At 45.8% G+C, this 24011-nt stretch overlaps 1 protein-coding gene across 1 annotated transcript in view; it reads left to right on the top strand.

The window, feature by feature from the left end:
- LOC143793496 (uncharacterized) overlaps window positions 1-24011 on the top strand; it is a 606170-nt gene that overhangs the window by 106590 nt on the left and 475569 nt on the right. The window contains exons 5-8 of the mRNA XM_077280513.1: window positions 16253-16350; window positions 16429-16507; window positions 16612-16709; window positions 16832-16946. Of these exons, the coding sequence (XP_077136628.1) occupies window positions 16253-16350; window positions 16429-16507; window positions 16612-16709; window positions 16832-16946 (390 nt within the window). The remainder of the gene's footprint in view (window positions 1-16252; window positions 16351-16428; window positions 16508-16611; window positions 16710-16831; window positions 16947-24011) is intronic.

Below are 24011 nucleotides of genomic sequence, written 5' to 3'. Positions count from 1 at the left end.
ATTTCTTTTGGGAGAGGCGTTTATACCGTTCCGGGTTTGGTAAAATTGATAAAGCAGTTTTATTCGTCGGGTCAGTATGATTACAGCGATATCTCATTTATATCATTTTTTTTATGTTTTGGCGCTTTTATACGATAAAAACTATTTTATAGAAAAAATAATTATTTTGGTATCGCTTTATTCTCAGGACTATAACTTTTTTATTTTTTTGCTGATGATGCTGTATGGCGGCTTGTTTTTTGCGGGACAAGATGACGTTTTCAGCGGTACCATGGATATTTATATCAGTCTTTTTGATCGCGTGTTATTCAACTTTTTGTTCGGCGGTATGGTAATAAAGCGTTGTTTTTTGCCTCGTTTTTTTTTTTTTTTTCTTACGGTGTTTACTGAAGGGGTTAACTAGTGTGGCAGTTTTATAGGTTGGGTCGTTACGGACGTGGCGATACTAAATATGTGTACTTTTATTGTTTTTTTTTTTTAATTTAGATAAAGAAATGTATTTATGGGAATAATATATTTTTTTTTTTTTTCATTATTTTGGAATATTTTTTTTTATTTTTTTTTACACATTTGGAAATTTTTTTTTTTACTTTTTTACTTTGCCCCAGGGGGGACAATACAGATCAGTGATCTGCCAGTTTGCATAGCACTCTGACAGATCACCGATCTGCGAGAAGTACAGGCTGCTTCACAGTGCCTGCTCTGAGCAGGCTTCTGTGAAGCCACCTCCCTCCCTGCAGGACCCGGATCCGCGGCCATCTTGGATCCGGGTCTGGAGCAGGCAGGGAGGGAGGTAAGACCCTCGCAGCAACGCGATCACATCGCGTTGCTGCGGGGGGCTCAGGGAAGCCCGCAGGGAGCCCCCTCCCTGCGCGATGCTTCCCTGCACCGCCGGCACATCGCGATCATGTTTGATCGCGGTGTGCCGGGGGTTAATGTGCCGGGAGCGGTCCGTGACCGCTCCTGGCACATAGTGCCGGATGTCAGCTGCGATATGCAGCCGACACCCGGCCGCGATCGGCCGCGCTCCCCCCGTGAGCGCGGCCGATCGGCTATGACGTACTATCCCGTCGGCGGTCATACGGGCCCACCCCACCTCGACGGGATAGTACGTCGGATGTCAGGAAGGGGTTAACAAGTGAAATGCATGCTCAATTGGGTTGAGATCAGGTGACTGACTTGGCCATTCAAGAATATTCCACTTCTTTGCTTTAATAAACTCCTGGGTTGCTTTGGCTTTATGTTTTGGGTCATTGTCCATCTGTAGTATGAAACGACGACCAATCAGTTTTGCTGCATTTGGCCGGATCTGAGCACACAGAATGGCTCTCAATACCTCAGAATTCATTCGGCTGCTTCTGTCCTGTGTCACATCATCAATAAACACTAGTGACCCAGTGCCACTGGCAGCCATGCATGCCCAAGCCATCCACTGCCTCCGCCGTGTTTTACAGATGATGTGGTATGCTTTGGATCATGAGCTGTACCACGCCTTCGCCATACTTTTCTCTTTCCATCATTCTGGTAGAGGTTGATCTTGGTTTCATCTGTCCAAAGAATGTTCTTCCAGAACTGTGCTGGCTTTTTTAGATGTTTTTTAGCAAAGTCCAGTCTAGCCTTTTTATTCTTGATGCTTATGAGTGGCTGCACCGTGCAGTGAACCCTCTGTAGTTACTTTCATGCAGTCTTCTCTTTATGGTAGATTTGGATATTGATACACCGACCTCCTGGAGAGTGTTGTTCACTTGGTTTGGCTGTTGTGAAGGGGTTTCTCTTCACCATGGAGATTATTCTGCGATCATCCACCACTGTTGTCTTCTGTGGGCGCCCAGGTCTTTTTGCATTGATGAGTTCACCAGTGCTTTCTTTCTCAGGATGTACCAAACTGTAGATTTTGCCACTCCTAATATTGTAGCAATTTCTCGGATGGGTTTTTTCTGTTTTCGCAGCTTAAGGATGGCTTGTTTCACCTGCATGGAGAGCTCCGTTGACCGCATGTTTACTTCACAGCAAAACCTTCCAAATGCAAGTACCACACTTCAAATCAACTCCAGGCCTTTTATCTGCTTAATTGAGAATGACATAACGAAGGTATTACCCACACCGGTCCATGAAATAGCCTTGGAGTCAATTGTCCAATTACTTTTGGTCCCTTTAAAAACAGGGTGGCACATGTTAAGGAGCTGGAACTCCTAAACCCTTCATCCAATTTTAATGTGGATACCCTCAAATGAAAGCTGAAAGTCTGAACTTCAACTGCATCTGAATTGTTTTGTTTAAAATTCATTGTGGTAATGTCTATAACCAAAATTAGAAAAATGTTGTCTCTGTCCAAATATATATGGACCTAACTGTATACTAGAGTGTAAGCCGACCCGAGTATAGGCCGAGAGCCCTAATTTTGCCACAAAAAACTGGGAAAACTTAATGACTCGAGTATAAGCCTAGGGTGGAAAATGCAGCAGCTACTGGAAAATTTCAAAAATAAAACCAGATGCCAATAAAAGTTAAATTTATTGAGACCTCAGTAGGTTGTGTTTTGAATATCCATATTGAATCAGGAGCCCCATATAATGCTCCATACAGTTCATGATGGGCCCCATAAGATGCTCCATATTAAAATATGCCCCATATAATGCTGCACAAATGTGGATTATGATCCCATAAGATGCTCCATACAGACATTTGCCCCATATAATGCTGCACAAATGCTGACTATGGCCCCATAAGATGCTCCATACAGACATTTGCCCCATATAATGCTCCGCAAATGCTGATTATGGCCCCATAACATGCTCCATAGAGATATTTGGCCCATATAATGCTCCACAAATGCTGATTATGGCCCCATAAGATGCTCCATAGACACATTTGCCCCATATAATGCTCCACAAATGCTGATTATGGCCCCATAAGATGCTCCATAGACACATTTTCCCCATATGCTGTTGCTGCGATTTAAAAAAAAAAAATCACATACCTCTCGTCGCTCAGGCCCCCGGCACTTGCTATAGTCACCTTTCCCCGTTCCACAGCCGGGCGCTGCTGCGTCTTCTGTCCTGACTGTTCAGGCAGAGGGCGGTGCGCACATTAATCGCGCCCTCTGACCTGAGCGTCACTGCAGAGGACGCGGAAGACGGAGCGTCGATGGAACGCGGACAGGTTAATATCGCGCAATGCCCCCGTTATACTCACCTGCTCCTGGCGCGGTCCCTGCACATCCCTGGTTCTCTGGGCGCCGGCCGCTTCTTCCTGTGTCGAGCGGTCACATGGTACCGCTCATTACAGTAATGAATATGCGGCTCCGCCCCTATGGGAGTGGAGTCGGTCCATATTCATTACTGTAATGAGCGGTACCATGTGACCGCTCGACACAGGAAGAAGCTGCCGGCGTCTGGAGAGCCAGAGACCGTGCCAGGAGCAGGTGAGTATGATTAGACAGCTGCTGCTCCCCCTCCCCTGCCTAAAAAAATGGGCTGAAATTCTCAGCTTATACTCGAGTATATACGGTAAATCTCTGAGTGGTGTGATTCCGATGAAACCCCCGAGGGATCCATTCACTATAATGAGGCAGCTGTGTTACTCTGGACTCCATCTGGTCTCTGTTCAGCAATGTCTTTCTTTTGAGACATATACAAAACTGTGACAGACAGCACTTTTATGCAATCCTAAAAAGACGGACACCACCGGATCACAGGTCCTATGGTGTTTACAGTGCCTCCATCTGCCTCATTAAATGGAATCTTCTGCCTGAGGTTTAGTCTGAATCTCGTATTCAGAGATTTACACGGAAACTCTGGTGTAAGCGCTCCACATAGAGCACAGGATAAATGTGAGCTGAGCCTTACTGCCTCGAGGCAGGATGAACAAATCAACAGCATGTGAAGAATTGGTTTTATTTAATTTTTATGACTTTCCTTGTGCATTATAAGTGATTAACCCCTTCACCCCCAAGGGTGGTTTGCACGTTATGGACTGGGCCAATTTTTACAATTCTGACCACTGTCCCTTTATGAGGTTATAACTCTGGAACGCTTCAACGGATCCTGGTGATTCTGACATTGTTTTCTCGTGACATATTGTACTTCATGATAGTGGTAACATTTCTTTGATATTACCTGCGTTTATTTGTGAAAAAAATGGAAATTTGGTGAAAATTTTGAAAATTTCGCAATTTTCCAAATTTGAATTTTTATGCAATTAAATCACAGTGATATGTCACACAAAATACTTAATAAGTAATATTTCCCACATGTCTACTTTACATCAGCATCATTTTGGAACCAAAATTTTTTTTTGTTAGGGAGTTATAAGGGTTAAAAGTTGACCAGCAATTTCTCATTTTTACAACACCATTTTTTTTTAGGGACCACATCTCATTTGAAGTCATTTTGAGGGGTCTATATGATAGAAAATACCCAAGTGTGACACCATTCTAAAAACTGCACCCCTCAAGGTGCTCAAAACCACATTCAAAAAGTTTATTAACCCTTCAGGTGTTTCACAGGAATTTTTGGAATGTTTAAATAAAAATGAACATTTAACTTTTTTTCACACAAAATTTACTTCAGCTCCAATTTGTTTTATTTTACCAAGGGTAACAGAAGAAAATGGACCCCAAAAGATGTTATACAATTTGTCCTGAGTACGCTGATACCCCATATGTGGGGGTAAACCACTGTTTGGACGCATGACAGAGCTCAGAAGCGAAGGAGCGCCATTTGACTTTTCAATGCAAAATTGACTGGAATTGAGATGGGACGCCATGTTGCGTTTGGAGAGCCACTGATGTGCCTAAACATTGAAACCCCCCACAAGTGACACCATTTTGGAAAGTAGGCCCCCTAAGGAACTTATCTAGATGTGTGGTGAGCACTTTGACCCACCAAGTGCTTCACAGAAGTTTATAATGCAGGACCGTAAAAATAAAAAATCATATTTTTTCACAAAAATGATCTTTTCGCCCCCAATTTTTTATTTTCCCAAGGGTAAGAGAAGAAATTGGACCACAAAAGTTGTTGTGCAATTTGTCCTGAGTACGCTGATACACCATATGTTTGGGTAAACCACTGTTTGGGCGCATGGGAGAGCTCGGAAGGGAAGGAGAGCCGTTTGACTTTTCACTGCAAAATTGACAGGAATTGAGATGGGACGCCATGTTGCGTTTGGAGAGCCACTGATGTGCCTAAACATTGAAACCCCCCCACAAGTGACACCATTTCGGAAAGTAGACCTCCTAAGGAACTTATCTAGAGGTGTGGTGAGCACTTTGACCCACCAAGTGCTTCACAGAAGTTTATAATGCAGAGCCGTAAAAATAAAACAAAAATTTTGTCCCACAAAAATTATATTTTAGCCCCCAGTTTTGTATTTTCCCGAGGGTAACAGGAGAAATTGGACCCCAAAAGTTGTTGTCCAATTTGTTCTGAGTACGCTGATACCCCATATGTGGGGGGGAACCACCGTTTGGGCGCATGGGAGGGCTCGGAAGGGATGGAGCGCCATTTGGAATGCAGACTTAGATGGAATGGTCTGCAGGCGTCACATTGCGTTTGCAGAGCCCCTAATGTACCTAAACAGTAAAAAAAAAAACACAAGTGACACCATTTTGGAAAGTAGACCCCCTAAGGAACTCATCTAGATGTGTTGTGAGAGATTTGAACCCCTAAGTGTTTCACTACAGTTTATAATGCAGAGACGTGCAAATAAAAAATATTTTTTTTTCCACAAAAATTATTTTTTAGCCCCCAGTTTTGTATTTTTCCAAGGGTAACAGGAGAAATTAGACCCTATATATTGTTGTCCAATTTGTCCTGAGTACGCTGATAGCTGATATCTGGGGGGGAACCACCGTTTGAGCGCATGGCAGAGCTCGGAAGGGAAGGAGCATCATTTGCAATGCAGACTTAGATGGATTGGTCTGCAGGCGTCACATTGTGTTTGCAGAGCCCCTAATGTACCTAAACAGTAGAAACCCCCCACAAGTGACCCAATATTGGAAACTAGACCCCCCAAGGAACTTATCTAGTTGTGTTGTGAGAACTTTGAACCCCCAAGTGTTTCACTACAGTTTATAACGCAGAGCCGTGAAAATAAAAAATAAAAAATTTCCCCCCAAAATTATTTTTTAGCCCCCAGTTTTGTATTTTCCCAGTGGTAACAGGAGAAATTGGACCCCAAAAGTTGTTGTCCAATTTGTCTTGAGTACGCTGATACCCCATATGTGGGGGGGAACCACCGTTTGGGCGCATGGGAGGGCTCGGAAGGGAAGGAGCGCCATTTGGAATGCAGACTTAGATGGAATGGTCTGCAGGCGTCACATTGCGTTTGCAGAGCCCCTAATGTACCTAAACAGTAGAAACCTGTTATGATCCTTAGTGGCTGAGGATCACAGAACTGACTAGCTAAGTAACTGTACATAGGACGAGCTCTAGGGAGGTGGTAACTGGACTGACCGCAATCCTGATCCTAACCGCACACACTAAAGGTAGCCGGTGAACGTGCCTAAATTCCTAGACGTCTCGACGCAGCCTGAGAAACTAGCTACCCCTAGAGAGAAAGCAAAGACCTCACTTGCCTCAGAGAAATAACCCCAAAGATATAGAAAGCCCCCAACAAATAATAACGGTGAGGTAAGGGGAAATTACAAACGTAGAAATGAAACAGATTCAGCAAATGAGGCCCGCTAATACTAGATAGCAGAAGATAGATAGGAAACTGTGCGGTCAGTAGAAAACCCTATACAAAATATCCACGCTGAGAATTCAAGAACCCCCACACCAACTAACGGTGTGAGGGGAGAAACTCAGCCCCCTAGAGCTACCAGCAAGCGAGGAAATCACATACTAGCAAGCTGGACAAAGACTAATAATAAACCAAGAAACATATTGAACACTGATGAGCAAAAAATGAACAAACAGAAACTTAGCTTCTCTTGGAGAGACTGATAACGAAGGTAGTCAGGAGAGATCAAAATAGCACTGAATACATCGACAGCAGGCAACAACTGAAAGTCCAGGTGAGCTAAATAGGAAACCAACTAGCAGATAACGAGACAGCTGATCCCAGCCACAGACCCGCAGAATGACAAAAAGAGCCACCAGAGGGAGCCCAAAGATAGCACTCACACAGTACCACTTGTGACCACAAGAGGGAGCCCAAAAACAGAGTTCACAACAGTACCCCCCCCTTGAGGAGGGGTCACCAAACCCTCATCAAAACCCCCAGGGCGATCAGGATGAGCCACATGGAAGGCATGAACCAAATCGGCCGCATGAACATCAGAGGCGACAACCCAGGAATTATCCTCCTGACCATAGCCCTTCCACTTAACCAAATACTGAAGCCTCCGTCTAGAAATACGAGAATCCAAGATCTTCTCCACCACGTACTCCAATTCGCCCTCAACCAGCACCGGAGCAGGAGGCTCAACAGAAGGAACCACAGGCACCACATACCTCCGCAACAAAGACCTATGGAACACATTATGAATGGCAAACGACGCTGTGAGGTCCAAACGAAATGACACAGGGTTAAGGATTTCCAAAATCTTATAAGGACCGATGAAGCGAGGCTTGAACTTAGGAGAGGAGACCTTCATAGGAACATAACGAGAAGACAACCATACCAAATCCCCAACACGAAGTCGGGGACCCACACCGCGACGGCGGTTGGCAAAGCGCTGAGCCTTCTCCTGTGACAACTTCAAATTGTCCACCACATGGTTCCAAATCTGGTGCAACCTATCCACCACAGAATCCACCCCAGGACAGTCAGAAGGCTCCACCTGACCCGAGGAAAAACGAGGATGAAAACCAGAATTACAAAAAAAAGGCGAAACCAAAGTAGCAGAACTAGACCGATTATTAAGGGCAAACTCGGCCAATGGTAAGAAAGTAACCCAATCATCCTGATCAGCAGAAACAAAACATCTTAAATAAGTTTCCAAGGTCTGATTAGTTCGCTCGGTTTGTCCATTCGTCTGAGGATGGAAGGCCGACGAAAAAGACAAATCAATGCCCATCTTAGCACAAAAGATCCGCCAAAATCTGAACACAAACTGGGATCCTCTGTCAGACACAATATTTTCAGGGATGCCGTGCAAACGAACCACATTCTGAAAAAATAGAGCAACCAAATCGGAGGAGGAAGGCAACTTAGGCAAGGGCACCAAATGGACCATTTTCGAAAAACGATCACACACCACCCAGATGACAGACATTCTCTGAGAGACTGGAAGATCCGAAATAAAATCCATGGAAATGTGCGTCCAAGGCCTCTTTGGGACAGGCAAAGGCAAAAGCAAACCGCTGGCACGAGAACAGCAAGGCTTAGCCCGAGCACAAATCCCACAGGACTGCACAAAGGAACGCACATCCCGGGACAAGGAAGGCCACCAGAAGGACCTAGCCACCAAACCTCTGGTACCAAAAATCCCAGGATGACCTGCCAACACCGAAGAATGAACCTCGGAAATAACACTGCTGGTCCATCTATCTGGGACAAACAGTCTCTGGTGGACAACGGTCAGGTCTATCCGCCTGAAATTCCTGCAGCACTCGTCGCAAATCTGGGGAAATGGCAGACAAAATCACTCCCTCTCTGAGGATACCAGCCGGCTCTGAAACTCCCGGAGAGTCAGGCACAAAACTCCTAGAAAGAGCATCAGCCTTCACGTTCTTCGAACCAGGCAGGTACGAGACCACGAAATCGAAACGGGAGAAAAACAACGACCAACGAGCCTGTCTAGGATTCAACCGCCTGGCAGACTCGAGATAAATCAGATTTTTGTGATCAGTCAAAACCACCACACGATGCTTACCTCCCTCGAGCCAATGTCGCCACTCCTCAAATGCCCACTTCATCGCCAACAACTCCCGATTACCAACATCATAATTCCGCTCGGCAGGCGAAAACTTTCTTGAAAAGAAAGCACAAGGCTTCATCACAGAGCCATCAGAGCTTCTCTGCGACAAAACAGCCCCTGCTCCAATCTCAGAAGCATCAACCTCGACCTGAAAAGGAAGAGAGATATCAGGCTGACATAAGACTGGAGCTGAAGAAAACTGGCGCTTCAGCTCCCGAAAGGCTTCCACGGCCGCAGGAGACCAATTAGTCACATCAGAACCCTTCTTGGTCAAATCCGTCAAGGGCTTAACCACGCTAGAAAAATTAGCGATGAAGCGACGGTAAAAATTAGCAAAACCCAAGAACTTCTGAAGACTCTTAATGGATGTAGGCTGAGTCCAGTCATGAATAGCCTGGACCTTGACTGGGTCCATCTCAATAGTAGAAGGAGAAAAAATAAAACCCAAAAAGGAAACCTTCTGTACTCCGAAGAGACATTTTGAGCCCTTCACAAATAAGGCATTGGCACGCAAGACCTGAAATACCATCCTGACCTGCTTCACATGGGACTCCCAATCATCAGAAAAGACCAAAATGTCATCCAGATACACAATCATAAATTTATCCAGATATTCTCGGAAGATGTCATGCATGAAGGACTGAAACACAGAAGGAGCATTAGAAAGTCCAAAAGGCATCACCAAGTACTCAAAATGGCCTTCGGGCGTATTAAATGCTGTTTTCCATTCATCACCCTGCTTAATACGCACAAGGTTATACGCACCACGAAGATCTATCTTGGTGAACCAACTGGAGCCCTTAATCCGAGCAAACAAATCAGACAATAATGGCAAAGGAAACTGAAATTTGACCGTGATTTTATTTAGAAGACGATAATCTATACAAGGTCTCAAAGAACCATCCTTCTTGGCCACAAAAAAGAATCCTGCACCAAGAGGGGAGGAGGACGGGGCGAATATGCCCCTTCTCCAAAGACTCCTTTATATAACTCCGCACAGCGGCATGTTCTGGTATAGACAAATTAAAAAGTCGTCCCTTAGGGAACTTACTACCAGGAATCAAATTTATAGCACAATCACAATCCCTATGAGGAGGCAGGGCACCGGATCTGGGCTCATCAAATACATCCTGGTACGACAAAAACTCAGGGACCTCAGAAGGAGTGGAAGAAGCAATTGACACCAAAGGAGCATCGCCATGAATCCCCTGGCAACCCCAACTTGACACACATAGCTTTCCAATCCAGGACTGGATTATGGGCCTGCTGTACTGTTATGATCCTTAGTGGCTGAGGATCACAGAACTGACTAGCTAAGTAACTGAACATAGGACGAGCTCTAGGGAGGTGGTAACTGGACTGACCGCAATCCTGATCCTAACCGCACACACTAAAGGTAGCCGGTGAACGTGCCTAAATTCCTAGACGTCTCGACGCAACCTGAGAAACTAGCTACCCCTAGAGGGAAAATAAGACCTCACTTGCCTCAGAGAAATAACCCCAAAGATATAGAAAGCCCCCAACAAATAATAACGGTGAGATAAGGGGAAAATACAAACATAGAAATGAAACAGATTCAGCAAATGAGGCCCGCTAATACTAGATAGCAGAAGATAGATAGGAAACTGTGCGGTCAGTAGAAAACCCTATACAAAATATCCACGCTGAGAATTCAAGAACCCCCACACCAACTAACGGTGTGAGGGGAGAAACTCAGCCCCCTAGAGCTACCAGCAAGCGAGGAAATCACATACTAGCAAGCTGGACAAAGACTAATAATAAACCAAGAAACATATTGAACACTGATGAGCAAAAAATGAACAAACAGAAACTTAGCTTCTCTTGGAGAGACTGATAACGAAGGTAGTCAGGAGAGATCAAAATAGCACTGAATACATCGACAGCAGGCAACAACTGAAAGTCCAGGTGAGCTAAATAGGAAACCAACTAGCAGATAACGAGACAGCTGATCCCAGCCACAGACCCGCAGAATGACAAAAAGAGCCACCAGAGGGAGCCCAAAGATAGCACTCACACAGTACCACTTGTGACCACAAGAGGGAGCCCAAAAACAGAGTTCACAACAGAAACCCCCCACAAGTGACACCATTTTGGAAAGTAGACCCCCTAAGGAACTCATCTAGATGTGTTGTGAGAGCTTTGAACCCCCAAGTGTTTCACTACAGTTTATAACGCAGAGCCATGCAAATAAAAAATATTTTTTTTTTCCACAAAAATTATTTTTTAGCCCCTAGTTTTGTATTTTCCCAAGGGTAACAGGAGAAATTGGACCCCAAAAGTTGTTCTCCAATGTGTTCCGAGTACGCTGATACCCCATATGTTGGGGTAAACCCCTGTTTGGGCGCACGGGAGAGCTTGGAAGGGAAGGAGCACTGTTTTACTTTTTCAACGCAGAATTGGCTGGAATTGAAATGGGACGCCATGTCACGTTTGGAGAGCCCCTGATGTGCCTAAACAGTGGAAACCCCCCAATTATAACTGAAACCCTAATCCACACACACCCCTAACCCTAATCCCAACGGTAACCCTAACCACACCTCTAACCCAGACACAACCCTAACCCTAATCCCAACCCTATTCCCAACCGTAAATGTAATCCTAACCCTAACTTTAGCCCCAACCCTAAATGTAGCCCTAACCCTAGCCCCAACCCTAACCCTAACCCTAGCGGGAAAATGGAAATAAATACATTTTTTTAATTTTTTTTAATTTTTCCCTAACTAAGGCTACGTTCACATTAGCGTTCTGCACCGCAGCGTCGCCGCATGCGTCATGCGCCCCTATATTTAACATGGGGGCGCATGGACATGCGTTACACTTGCGTTTTGCGACGCATGCGTCACTGCGGCGCACGCATCATGGCGCAGAGGACGCAGCAAGTTGCATTTTTTGTGCGTCCAAAATCAAGCAAAAAAAGGACGCATGCGTCGCAAAACGCAGCGTTGTGCATGCGTTGTTCCTGCGTTGTGCGTTGCGTCGCCGACGCTGCGGTGCACAACGCAAATGTGAACGTAGCCTAAGCGGGTGATGAAGGGGCGTTTGATTTACTTTTATAGCGGGTTATTTACCGGCTTTTTATGATTGGCAGCCGTCACACACTGAAAGACGCTTTTTATTGCAAAAAATATTTTTCGCGTTACCACATTTTGAGAGCTATAATTTTTCCATATTTGAGTCCACAGAGTCATGTGAGGTCTTGTTTTTTGCGGGACAAGTTGACGTTTTTATTGGTAACATGTTCGGGCACGGGAGATTTTTTGATCGCTTTTTATTCCGATTTTTGTGAGGCAGAATGACCAAAAACCAGCTATTCATTAATTTCTTTTGGGGGAGGCGTTTATTCTTCGGGTCAGTACGATTACAGCGATATCTCATTTACATCATTTTTTTATGTTTTGGCGCTTTTATACGATAAAAGCTATTTTATAGAAAAAATAATTATTTTGGCATCGCTTTATTCTGAGGACTATAACTTTTTTATTTTTTCGCTGATGATGGTGTATGGCGGCTCGTTTTTTGCGGGACAAGATGACGTTTTCAGCGGTACCATGGTTATTTATATCCGTCTTTTTGATCGCGTGTTATTCCACTTTTTGATTGGCGGTATGAGAATAAAGCGTTGTTTTTTGCCTCATTTTTTTTTTTTTACGGTGTTCACTGAAGGGGTTAACTAGTTATGTAGTGTTATAGGTGGGGTCGTTACGGATGCGGCGATACTAAATATGTGTACTTTTATTGTTTGATTTTTTTTTTATTTAGATAAAGAAATGTATTTATGGGAATAATTTTTTTTTTATTTATTTAGGATTTTTTTTTTAATTTTTTTTTTTTACACATGTGGACATTTTTTTTTTACTTTGTCCCAGGGGGGGACATCACAGATCGGTGATTTGACAGTGTGCACAGCACTCTGTCAGATCACCGATCTCACTTAGAGTGCAGCAGGCTTACCAGCGTCTGCTCTGAGCAGGCACTCGGTAAGCCACCTCCCTCCCTGCAGGACCCGGATGCCGCAGCCATGTGGATCCGGGACCTGCAGCGAGGAAGGAGGTAGGAGACCCTTGGAGCAACGCGATCACATCGCGTTGCTCCGGGGGTCTCAGGGATGCTTCCCTATACCGCCGGTACACCGCGATCATGTTTGATCGCGGTGTGCCGGGGGTTAATGTGCCGGGGGCGGTCCGTGACCGCTCCTGGCACATAGTGCCGGATGTCAGCTGCGATAGTCAGCTGACACCCGGCCGCGATCGGCCACGCTCCCCCCGTGAGCTCGGCCGATCGTGCTGGACGTACTATTCCGTCCTTGGGAAGTAGAGCCCACCCCACATGGACGGAATAGTACGTCCAATGACAGAAAGGAGTTAAAGAACTTTATCCTTCGGGTCGGTATGATTACAGCAATACCAGATTTATATCAGGTTTTTATGTTTGGCTGCTGTCACACACTAAAAAAATTATTTTGATTTAGAAAAAAAAAAAAATTGCATTGCCATATTTTAAGTGCTATAATTTTTCCATATTTCTGCTGACAGAGTCATGTGAGGGCTTGTTTTTTGCAGAATGAGTTTACATTTTTATTGGTTCCATTTTCGGTCACGTGACATTTTTTGATCTCTTTCTATTCTGATTTTTGGGAGGCAGAATGATCGAAAAATAGCAATTCAGGAATTGTTTTTTTGTTTGTTTTTTATGCCATTAACCGTGTGGTAAAATTGATAAGGCAGGTTTATTCTTCGGGTCAATACGATTACAGCGATACCACATTTATGTGTTTTTTTATGTTTTGGCGCTTTTACACAATAAAAACTATTTTGTAGACAAAATAATTATTTTGCATCGCTTTATTCTGAGGACTATAACTTTCTTATTTTTCCGCTAATGGAACTGTATGGCGGCTCGTTTTTTTGTGGGACAAGATTACGTTTTCAGCGGTACCATTTTTATTTACGTTCAATTTTTTTTATCCTGTTTTATCCTACATTTTCTTAAGCAAGATGATGAGAGCGTAGTTTTTTGTCAATTTTTAAAAATCTATTTTTATGCTGTTCACTGGTGCGACAGTTTTGTAGGTCAGTACATTCTGAGTACAGAGATACCAAATTTGTGTTCTTTCTTTTTACATAAATATACCTACTTAATGGTATTTATTTTTGTGATTTTTTTTTTTTAATTGTCAGAATGTTTTAAACTTTTCTTTATTTTTTTTTCTTTTTTACTTCGTCCCTCTATGGGAGTTTAACTTTTATTACTCTGTTCGCTGGTATAATGCACCGCAATGCTCTATACCTGTCAGTGCTGTCAGTGCTGCACTGACAGAAGCCTCTTGGGCCGTGCTCCTGGCATAGTCTAACAGGCTACCGTCGCTGGCAGACCCTGAGGTTGTCATGACGACCATCAGGCTCTTGCATTGACGTTGCGGTGGCACCGATCGGAAGAGAGAGAAGGAACACCCTCTCCCAGCCTCCTGAATGTAGCAGTATAGGCGCCGCTCCTGGCATTTATAGTACGGTCTCTGCTATCGTGTACGCCGAGCTCCCTGCGGCGATTGCGAGGATATAGCTCCTGTGCTGTCACGATTGGCAGAATGTACCTATACGTTAAAGGTAGTGAAAGGGTTAAAAAACAGTAAAAACGCAGAAACTCATCTATTAATAGGAGGACGGCAGGTTTTCTCCTCTTAGAGTGATCTCAGAGGATTCTGTCCAGGAGGGAGGCCGTGTCCTCATGGTGACGTCATGAGCTCTCAAAAAAGCAATCACTGGTAAATGGTAACCGTCCTTCCCCCAATCTCCATAACGGTGAATTAAGAGAAAAGAAACCGCTGGATAGAAATGTGGAACCACGTAGTGGACAATTTGACGTTGTCACAAGAGAAGGCTCAGCGCTTTGCTAACCGCCGTCGCTGTGTGGGTCCCCAACTTCGTGTGGGGGATTTGGTATGGTTGTCTTCTCGTTATGTTCCTATGAAGGTTTCCTCTCCTAAGTTCAAGCCTCGTTTCATCGGTCCTTATAAGATTTCAGAAATCCTCAACCCTGTGTCTTTTCGTTTGGACCTCCCAGCATCGTTTGCCATTCATAATGTGTTCCATAGGTCATTGTTGCGGAGGTATGTGGTGCCTGTGGTTCCTTCTGTTGATCCTCCTGCTCCGGTGTTGGTCGAGGGAGAATTGGAGTGGTGGAGAAGATCTTGGATTCTCGTATTTCGAGACGGAAGCTTCAGTACTTAGTTAAATGGAAGGGCTATGGTCAGGAGGATAATTCTTGGGTTGTCGCCTCTGATGTCCATGCGGCCGATTTGGTTCGTGCCTTTTATTTGGCTCGTCCTGATCGGCCTGGGGGCTCCGGTGAGGGTTCGGTGACCCCTCCTCAAGGGGGGGGTACTGTTGTGAATTCCGTTCTCGGGCTCCCTCCTGTGGTCATGAGTGGTACTTTGTGAGTTCTGTTCTTGGGCTCCCTCTGGTGGCTTTGAGCGATACGGCTGGTCTGTAGCTGGGCTCCAGCTGCCTCGTTTTCTGCTATTCTGGCCCCTATTTAACTCCACCTGGACCTTTACTTGTTGCCTGCTGTCGTTGTATTCAGTACTGGTTCAGATCTCTCTTGGACTTCCCTTGTGACCTGTCTCCTCCTGGAGAAGCTAAGTCTTGCTAGTTCATTTTTGCTCATTGCTTTTTGAAAATGTTTCTCAGTATATGATGAGTTCAGTCCAGCCTGCTTATATGCTATTTTCTCGCTTGCTGGAAGCTCTGGGGTGCAGAGTTGCGCCCCTCACATCGTGAGTCAGTGTGGGGTTTTTTTGTATTCTCTGCGTGGATAATTTTGGTAGTATTTTATACTGACCGCACAGATTCCTTGCTATCTTCTGACTATTTAGTGTTAGCGGGCCTCATTTGCTAAAACCTGTTTTCATTTCTACGTTTGTGCTTTCCCCTTAACTCACCGTTATTATTTGTGGGGGGCTGTCTATACTTTGGGGGTAAATTTCTCTGAGGCAAGTGAGGCTTTGTTTCTCTCTAGGGGTAGCTAGTTTCTCAGGCTGTGAAGAGGCGTCTAGGCCTGTCAGGAACGCTCCACGGCTGCCTATAGTGTGTGTTGATAGGATCAGGGTTGCGGTCAGTAAAGTTCCCAGAGCTTGTCCTTTATTTCTGGTTTACTTATCAGGTCAGTTCATGTGTCCTAACCACCAGGACCATAACACACTTCATACTTGGGGTCCACAATGTGCTGGGACCTCGGTACCGGTGGTGAGGACCACAACAATGTAATTTGATCCCTGATACATAAACCTAGAATTACCGGTTCCGATAGACGTGACTCATATATAGACAGATACACGGCTCGTCATATATTCAGTCTGTGTCTCCACAGATAGATCCAGGAGGAGAGATCCACCAGAGAGATGTCCCCGTCCTTTGTATCCCCAGGACTGTCCAGAGGAGAATCACAACATCCCAGAGGATCATCAGGTAGATGACACTGAAGCCTCCACAACATCTGACCATGAAGTGATGGGACCTGAGCTCATCTTACATTTTTCTTTTTAGGGTGAACAACTGATTGCTATTAAGGTTGAGGTTATACATGGAGGACAAGAGGCGATTGCAATATGGGCCGATCAGCAGGGTGAGGAGGGGAGACTTTCATGTCTTCTGTGGTCACCTACTACTACTCTCATCATCTCATCATCACATGACACAATCTATTCCATCACTGTGTGTCTCCTACAGATGGATTCATGAGTAGAAATCCACCAGAGAGATGTCCCCGTCCTCTGTATCTCCAGGACGGTCCGGAGGAGAATCACAACATCCCGGAGGATCATCAGGTAGACGGTGCTGAGCCCTGTACCGGATCTGTATATGGGGGGACATTTCTGATCGAGGTCATAGGTGTCACAGATTTTGGTGGTTTCTTGTATTGTGCTGATTGTTACATCTGATGTATCAGGAGGAAGATCCGACTAAGAATAAAGTGAAGGAGGAGACTGAAGAAGCGATAACGAGGGGGGATCAGCCGTGTGTGAGTGACGGGAAGGAGAAGATTCCGGGAGATGTTTCCACAGGTATGTGATAATGACCGGCGTAATACGACAATGAGCGTGTGATATTGTGTGGAGTCTCCGGTGCAGTGAAGCTTTATCTGCTGTCGTCATCACAGCAGAAGCGTCCGGTGATGGCGCGGCTGCTCCTGTAGAGTCCGGTGGTGCACCGATGAATAACGGGGCTGCCTTAACACCTCTTAATGATTTAGGAAGCACAGATTTAGTTTTCTTTTACCTTTGTGAATATTTCTTCCATCCTTTCTGTCTGTATTTTTCTTCCACAAGTCCCGTGCTCCCACATAAATGACTGAGCTTGTGTTACAGGTTATGAATCTCCTCGTCCTATGGATGTCGGTGATGTAGCAGCTTCTGCCTGGTGCTGACGAGTGATGACACATGTCACATGTAGAGTCGTCCTACCTGTCCCCTCTGTTTGCCTCCCACTGCCGCCTACACTGAGGACGGCGTTCTGGTCCCTCTACATCCAGTCCGGCCACCCGGTGGGATGAAGAGCCCTGTGGTAAGTCAGGATGTGCCATGCTATGGAGGTGTGGGTCAGACATACGGCTGTCATCCCTCGGCCACTATGGAGGCCATCTTGGATGTAGTAGGACCAGAACACCGGTCTTAGTCGGAGGCAAGTGGAGGACACCAGGTAGGTGACAGCACATAAGAAATGTTTAGTCCCTCCTCTGTGCCGGGGTGGAGAATTGCTTTATTATAAAAGGGATTACGAGCTTGTATCTACAGACAGGTGTGATACATCCGGCCCTGTAGCCCGCAGCCCATCTAATCACATATCAGTTCACACGGTAACTGGTGGGTAAATGGACAAAACCTACAAGAAGCAAAATGGGCATAAACCCTGCTGTAACTAAATAAGTAAAAAGCAAAAGTGCATTTAAAGAACACAGAGTTCTTAGTTTTTGATAAAAAATAGCATAAAAGCCATCCCACCGTCGGCAAGGTGACCCTGATCGGGATGGTCCTACAACCTTGTCGACAACAGGATGGCTTTTGTGCTATTTTTTATTTTTTAATCAAAAACAGTATTACTAATAATCCTGTGTTACTTACATGCACTGTTGTTTTTTACTTATTTAGTTCCAGCAAGGTTTATGTCCATTTTGTTTCTGGTAGGTTCTGCATGCCGTATGGCCAATGTGAACATGCGTTTATGTGCCGCATGTGTACCAACTTAAACCGAGCTCAATTTTTCTGTTTTTCTTTGGAGGGTAAATAGAGCCTGGAGGGGCATAATTAGGCTCATATGTACAAAACTGGACAGATGGAAAAATGCATTATACTGTCAAAAAATGTAAAACAAAAAAACTAAAAACCACAAAACATTTTTGTGTACTTTGTTATAAGGCCACATTGTGATTTAGATTAGATCCATAAATCCAAACTACTCATCTGATCAGTCCAAGCGGGTGACATTGGGCCGTGTCCCGTCATGTGCCATCTGTGTGCAATCGGTTGTTTTCCTCAGCAGTTGTTAACCATTCACACGACCATTTATAGTTTCCTCCTCATGTCCGTAACCATCAGATTTTATATTGATCGGCATCAGATTTCGGGGAGAAATAAGCTGAGAATAAATCCGCAGATTGTAGAACACTGGTCCAAGTTATACACTAGTGTGAACGAGCCCTTAGAATAAGAGAAAAATAAAGCAAGAAGAAAAAGCGTAAACCAACCTTAACCCCTCAGTGGCCGAGCAGATTTTCACCTTATTGACCCGGCCACATTTTACAGTTCTGACCAGCGTCACTTTATGAGGTAATAACTCTGGAGCTTCATCTGATCCCACTGATTCTGAGATTGTTTCCATGACACATTGCACTTTATGTCAGTGGTAAATTTAGGTTGATATTTTTTTTTTATTTGTGAAAATATCAGAATTTTGGCAAAAAAGTTGAAAAAAATCACAATTTTTATACTTCTAATTTTCATATCCTTAACCCCTTCACGACATTTGCAGTATACAGACGTCATGGTTGGGATACAGGAGCTGTGCGCACGATTCCCTCCAGGTGTTCCGCTAGCATCACAGCTGACGCCCGCCTCTCACTGCCAGGAGCGGTGCCGCAGTTTAACCCACTAAATGCTGCAATCAATATCAATCGTAGAATTTAGAAGGCAGGGAGAGAATTCCTCTCTCCTCCGATCGGCGCCGCGCAACTTAAAAAAAAATCACAAAATAATAAATAATTTTATAAATATTGGAGCCAGAAATAGTATTTTTATGTTAAAAAAAAACAAAAAAAACCCATACAAATAAAGCACACATATTTGGCATCAGCGCATCCGGAACGATCCGACCTGTAAATACTCACACTTGTTAACCCCTTCAGTGAACACTGTAAAAAAGAACCAAAAAACCAATGCTTTTTCATCATACCGTCCGAAAAAAAAAAAAAAATAGCGTCTCTGAAAACGTCATCTTGTCCTGCAAAAAATAAGCCGCTAAACAGCTCCATCAGCGGTAAAATAAGTTATAGCTCTCAATATATAGCGATGCAAAAATTTTTTTTTTTATAAAAAGTTTGTTTTGTAAAAGAACCAAAACATAAAAAAAGATATAAATGTGGCATCGCTGTAGTCATACTGACCTGAAGAATAGAACTGCCTTATCAATTTTACTACATGCAGAAAGGTATAAAAAAAACAATTTCTGAATTGCTGGTTATTGTTCATTCTGACTCCCAAAAATCAGAATAGAAAGTGATCAAAAAATGTCATGTGTCTGAAAATAGCACCAATAAAAAAGTCAGTGCTCCTAACAGTATAATGGCTCAACATGATGCTGGGTACTGTATAATGGCCCCACATGATGCTCCATATTGTATAATGACCCCACATGATGGTGGGTACTGTATAATGGCCCCATATGATGCTCCATACTGTAATAACCACACATGATGCTCCATACTGTATAATGGCCACACATGATGCTCCCTACTGTATAATGGCCCCACATGATGCTCCATACTGTATAATGGTCCCACATGATGCTCCATACTGTATAATGGCCACATATGATACTCAATACTGTATAATGGCCACAAATTATGCTCCATACTGTATAATGGCCCCACATGACGCTCCGTATTGTATGGCTGTGCTGGGTGCGGGCGGCTGTGCGTGTCTGTGCTGGGTGCGGGCGGCTGTGCGTGGCGGTGCTGAGTGCGGGCGGCTGTGCGTGGCTTTGGGCGGCTGTGCTGGGTTCGGGCGGCTGTGCGTGGCTGTCCTGGGTTCGGGCGGCTGTGCGTGGCTGTGCTGGGTGCGGCGGCTGTGCTGGGTGCGGCGGCTGTGCGTGGTTGTGCGTGGCTGTGCTGGGTGCGGTGGCTGTGCTGGGTGCGGCCGCTGTGGGTGGCTGTGCGTGGCTGTGCTGGGTGCAGCGGCTGTGCATGGCTTTGGGCGGCTGTGCTGGGTGCGGTGGCTGAGCTGGGTGCGGGCGGCTTTGCGTGGCGGTGCTGAGTGCGGGCGGCTGTGCGTGGCTGTGGGCAGCTGTGCTGGGTGCAGGCGGCTGTGGGTGGCTGTGCTGGGTGCGGGCGGCTGTGCTGGGTTTGGGCAGCTGTGTGTGGCTGTGCTGGGTTTGGGCAGCTGTGCGTGGCTGTGCTGGGTGCGTGCGGCTGTGCGTGGCTGTGCTGGGTTCGGGCAGCTGTGCGTGGCTGTGCTGGGTGCGGCGGCTGTGGGTGGCTGTGCTGGGTGCAGCGGCTGTGCGTGGCTGTGGGCGGCTGTGCTGGGTGCGGTGGCTGTGCGTGGCTGAGCTGGGTGTGGGCGGCTGTGCCTGGCGGTGCTGAGTGCGGGCGGCTGTGCGTGGCTGTGGGCAGCTGTGCTGGGTGCAGGAGGCTATGGGTGGCTGTGCTGGGTGCGGGCGGCTGTGCGTGGCTGTGCTGGGTTCGGGCAGCTGTGCGTGGCTGTGCTGGGGTCGGGCGGCTGTGCGTGGCTGTGCTGGGGTCGGGCGGCTGTGCGTGGCTGTGCTGAGTGCGGGCAGCTGTGCGTGGCTGTGCTGGGTGCGGCGGCTGTGCGTGGCTGTGCTGGGTGCGGCGGCTGTGGGCGGCTGTGCTGGGTGCGGTGGCTCTGCGTGGCTGGGTGCGGTGGGTGCGGCTGTGCGTGGCTGTGGGCAGCTGTGCGGTGGCTGTGCTGGCTGCGGTGGCTGTGGTGGGTGCGGCGGCTGTGCGTGGCTGTGGGCGGCTGTGCGTGGCTGTGCTGAGTGCGGCGGCTGTGCGTGGCTGTGCTGGGTGCGGTGGCTGTGGGCGGCTGTGCGCGGCGGTGCTGGGGGCCTGAGCAGGCGGGAACACCGGCGAGCTGTGGGGGTCTGGTGCCGGAGTCAGGCCCCCGCACTTGCTATAGTTACCTGGCCCTGATCCAGCGCTGCGCGCCGCTCTGTCTTCCGGGTCCTCTGGCTGTGACTGTTCAGTCAGAGGGCGGCGCGCATTAAGCGCGTTATCGCGCCCTCTGAACTGAACGTCACAGGCAGAGGATGTGGAGGAGCAGCGCGCATCGGTGGAACGGGACAGGTAAATATAGCATATACTCACCCTCCTGTGGCTCGTCCCTGCTTCTCCGTTGGAGATCGCGGTGTGCGTTCAGTGCTTACGCATACCGCGATCTCCTGGGAGCGTCACTCTGTGGGGTCTAGACTGTGCCGGCGCTTGCGCAGTCTATAAAGGCTTCGGACAGAGTGACGCTCCCAGCGTTATAGATGCCAGAAAGGCTCACTAGAAACACCTGACCAAATAAAGTCCTCCCCAGGACATAGATAAAGGGACAGCATCAAACACAATAGTCAATTTCTATATTATTTGTCAATATAAATCTATATATATAATTGTCTAAGGTCCACTTCCGTCTCTCTGTTTGTCTGTCACGGAAATCCCGCGTCGCTGATTGGCTGTGAATTGGCCCCTCCCTACTCCCCTCCAGTCAGCGCCCACATAGCGTTTTAGCACTCCGTTAAACGGACAGCGTTACACCGCGGCATAACGATGGTGTAACGCAGTCTGTTAACCCTGTAAGTGTGACTAACATTTTACTATTGATGCTTCCTATGCAGTATCAATAGTAAAAACATATAATGTTAAAAAAATAATAATAAAAAAAAAATCATTATATTCTCACCTTCCGGCGTCCATGGCAGTCTTTCCCGCTCCTCGCGACGCTCCGGTCCCAAGAATACATTGCGGCAGATGATGTAGTGGTCTTGCGAGACCGCTACATCATCACGGGCTATTGCCGCAAGGCATTACTGGGAACGGAGCGTCGTGAGGAGCATCGCTAAAGGCCTGAGCTAGATCCGGGGGCCGCCGGAAGGTGAGTATATAACTATTTTTTATTTTAATTCTTTTTTTTTTTTTTTAACAGGGATATGGTGCCCACATTGCTATATACTATGTGGGCTGTGTTATATACTCTGTGGGCTGTGCTATATACTACGTGAGCTGTGCAATATACTACGTGGCTTTGCTATATACTACGTGGCTGTGTTACATACTACATCGGTTGTGTTATATACTGCGTGGGCTGTGCTATATACTACGTGGGCTGTGCTATATACTACGTGGGCTGTGCTATATACTAAGTGGGCTGTTATATATTGCATCGGCTGTGCTATATACTGCGTGGACTGTGCTATATACTGCGTGGGCTGTGCTATATACTACGTGGGCTGTGCTATATACTACGTGGGCTGTGCTATATACTAAGTGGGCTGTTATATATTGCATCGGCTGTGCTATATACTACGTGGACTGTGCTATATACTGCGTGGGCTGTGCTATATGCTACGTGGGCTGTGCTATATACTACGTGGGCTGTGCTATATACTACATGGGCTGTGCTATGTACTACGTGGCTGTGCAATATACTACGTGGCTGTGCAATATACTATGTGGCTGTGCTATATACTTTGTGGCTGTGTTATATACTACATGGGCTGTGCTATATACTACGTGGGCTATGCTATATACTACGTGGGCTGTGTTATATATTGTGTCAGCTGTGCTATATACTACGTGGAACAAACCCAAACACTAGTATTATGGATGCACCAGGGAGACCAAGCTGGATTATAAAATAATATCTTTATTAACTAATAGTAGCAATACAGAAAAAATAATTTTTCTTTTGATCCTGCGAATCAGGACAGTATGTATAATAAACCCATAAACACATTTCATATAAGTGCCACCAATGGCATGTGCAAGGTAATGATTCCCCTTAAGGAATATAGGCAATTCCCTGAAATTCTTGTCATTGTGCCAGAAAAAAGTTAAAAAAAATATATATAACAAATATAAAAAATAAAAATATACAAAAACAATAAATAAACAATGTATATAGCAATGGGTGGAGGTCACACAAAAAATCTTGCAAAATTGCAGCAAGTAATATAAAGTGCTTAAGTGTGGAAATAGATTCAGGGAGGAATCCTCACATGTGCATAGGGAAATCCCTGAGAGCTGTGCAAAGCTGCAGAATCACAAAGTGCAATGTGCTGAAAAAGTGACTCAGGAAATAAATATATCAGGGGAAGATACTATTAGAGCATTACCTTAGGGTGCCTCACTGTCATGTAAACGCACACACACAATGGGTGTGCTATATACTACGTGGCTGTGCAATATACTATGTGGCTGTGTTATATACTACATGGGCTGTGCTATATACTATGGGCTGTGCTATTTACTACGTGGGCTGTGCTATATATTACGTGGGCTGTGCTATATATTACGTGGGCTGTGCTATATACTGCGTGGGCTGTGCTATATACTACATGGCTGTGCTATATACTACGTGGGCTGTGTTATATGCTACATGGGCTGTGCTATATACTATGGGCTGTGCTATTTACTACGTGGGCTGTGCTATATATTACGTGGGCTGTGCTATATACAGCGTGGGCTGTGCTATATACTACATGGCTGTGCTATATACTACGTGGGCTGTGTTATATGCTACGTGGGCTGTGAGACTTTCGCCCGGGGCCCTCAAAAACCTGGAGCTGGCCCTGGCTTCACTGATTGTTCGCCGCGAACTGGCTTGGGATTTGAGGCAGAGGGGGGATATGTGGTATGG

The sequence above is a fragment of the Ranitomeya variabilis genome, chromosome 1 (genome assembly GCF_051348905.1).
Source record: "Ranitomeya variabilis isolate aRanVar5 chromosome 1, aRanVar5.hap1, whole genome shotgun sequence".
Taxonomy (NCBI): Eukaryota; Metazoa; Chordata; class Amphibia; order Anura; family Dendrobatidae; genus Ranitomeya; species Ranitomeya variabilis.
The sequence above is the reverse complement of the archived record's forward strand: the minus strand, read 5'-3'. Positions and strand labels throughout refer to the sequence as shown.